This window comes from Sinocyclocheilus grahami, unplaced genomic scaffold (genome assembly GCF_001515645.1).
Source record: "Sinocyclocheilus grahami isolate Dianchi unplaced genomic scaffold, SAMN03320097.WGS_v1.1 scaffold5054.1, whole genome shotgun sequence".
Lineage (NCBI taxonomy): Eukaryota > Metazoa > Chordata > Actinopteri > Cypriniformes > Cyprinidae > Sinocyclocheilus > Sinocyclocheilus grahami.
In genome coordinates, this window is record NW_015509848.1 from 10,285 (window position 1) to 12,153 (window position 1,869).

General features: G+C 51.1%; 1 protein-coding gene across 1 annotated transcript in view; it reads right to left on the reverse strand.

The window, feature by feature from the left end:
* The window catches only part of LOC107577078 (DNA replication licensing factor mcm7-like), a gene marked incomplete at its 3' end in the record, with an annotated part of 11,616 nt that extends 10,199 nt beyond the window's left edge, over positions 1 to 1,417 (reverse strand). Inside the window, exons 1-3 of the mRNA XM_016263192.1 lie at positions 1,106 to 1,417; positions 103 to 182; positions 6 to 29 (exon numbers count right to left, since the gene is read on the reverse strand). Coding sequence (XP_016118678.1) covers positions 6 to 29; positions 103 to 182; positions 1,106 to 1,136 — 135 coding nt within the window. The remainder of the gene's footprint in view (positions 1 to 5; positions 30 to 102; positions 183 to 1,105) is intronic.
* Positions 1,418 to 1,869: the final 452 nt, after the last annotated feature.

Sequence of the window (1,869 nt, forward strand, 5' to 3'; positions counted from 1 at the left end):
GCCACCTGCTCGCGGTGCGCCAGGGACACCTGAAACACACACACACAGGTGAGCGGGAGTCCGGCTCGAAGCTGCAGGGACGGAGCAGGCTGCAGATCTCACCAGCTGAGCGCCGTATTTGAACACCTTCTTCCCGGAGTCATCCTCGCTGTAGAACTCCTGCAGGAAGCGCTTGCACTTCTCTGGAACACAGCAGCAGCAGAAAAACCACGATCACACACAGACCTGTCGAGCGGCTCGTGTAAATGTTAAGTGAAGGAGACGCTGATGAGTCCAGATGAGCGAAAGCCGAGGCGACACTGCGTCCAGCTTCACACACTCACTAGCAGCTGTTCAACAGAAATGAACAGAGTTAAACTCCGCGAATGATCGCCGCGGCCAAGCAGCCTCGGAGCGACTCGAGCGAAACATCGAGCTGATGTCGTGTCGCCGAACCTGATCGCGACTCCCGAGTCCGTGTCCCGGTGCTCCGACCGCGCGTCATCTCGCTGCATTTGCCTTCGCGTTATAAACGACGCGCGTGTAACGCCACCTGATGGCTGCTGTTTTTGTAAACAAAGCAGCACATGGCTCTGGAGCCGCGCCGCTTCCGCGATCCCTCCGCGCTTCATAAAGTAGTCCCGTCCGGTCAGAGCCGCACCGACCCGCGCTCAGCGGAGCGCTACACGTAACGTTACAGACGAAACTTTCACACGGTGCTGTAAAGCGACAACCACTACAGGACCGACCGATCGGAATAAACGCACGCATGATTCTGGACGGATTTGTTAAAGTTCTGACTGAAAATAGGAGCGTGCGTCTGAAACCGAGCACGTGCTCGCCGCTCTTTGTTCCGAGCCTCCTGCATCCGGGCACTCTAGCACAAGCGCGCGCAACCCCCGCGAGCCACAGCTGAACTAACCCGAACCCTTTCGTTAGAAACGCATCTACAAGCGCCGTGTCGCAGTAAAACAGCACGTGTGTTACATCGACTCCGTTCAGATACCAAATATGATGATTCAAAAGTGTTTTCATCTAGATCTCATTTCATCAGACTTTGCCGCGTATCGCCTCAGAAACAGAGCGAAGAGCTCTTAACTAAACTAGAGTTCACTTCCCAACTTACCCTTCTCCGCCATGTAATCCTTTGGTGCCATGTTTATCGCAGAAGTGTGGAAAAGTCGCGTTTCTAAGGTAAACGTGTAAGTATTTGAGCTAGGAGACGGTTTCCTGACTGAAGATGCTACTCTCTCGAGCGCAGCTGCGAAAACTGGCGCGAGTCTGCTGGTGCTTTCCACCAATGAGAACGCGTCTCCGAGTGCGCGAGGGCGGGGCTCTGCCTGTGGCGCGAGAATCTTCCAAACCTAGTTTGTCACGTGGGCAGATTGACCAATAAAGTCTGCGCTTTGAAACCGCGGCAAAACAGTCCGGTTGATGACGTCATGACAAGAGAGGCGAACAGTGAAGACATCCGGGGCTCGAGTCTCCAGCAGCGCGCGCTGAACATCACACAATATAGCTAATAATAATAAAGTCCCGCCGGGCATTAATGAGGCATGGTTTCTCTCACTGCACACTGTATTGTAATATTACATGCTATAGTGTATTGTGTGGATTATATGAAGAACTGAGTAATATGAGTAATCATGAGAAGTGTTCAGTAAAGCTGAACTCTTACAGAGGAAAAACACTTGCGAGAAATAAATGTAAATGATTTATTTAAACAAAGATAATAAACAAAACTGTTTTAACACTTAAACCAACATCATTTTTAACCATCAAATCAAATTCAGACCAACCTGGTGACATTAATAACTCAACTGAACCGTTTTACACTAACAACACATCCCATAATGCCCCACTGGTGAGGGTGAACCCGGCCCGGCCCGG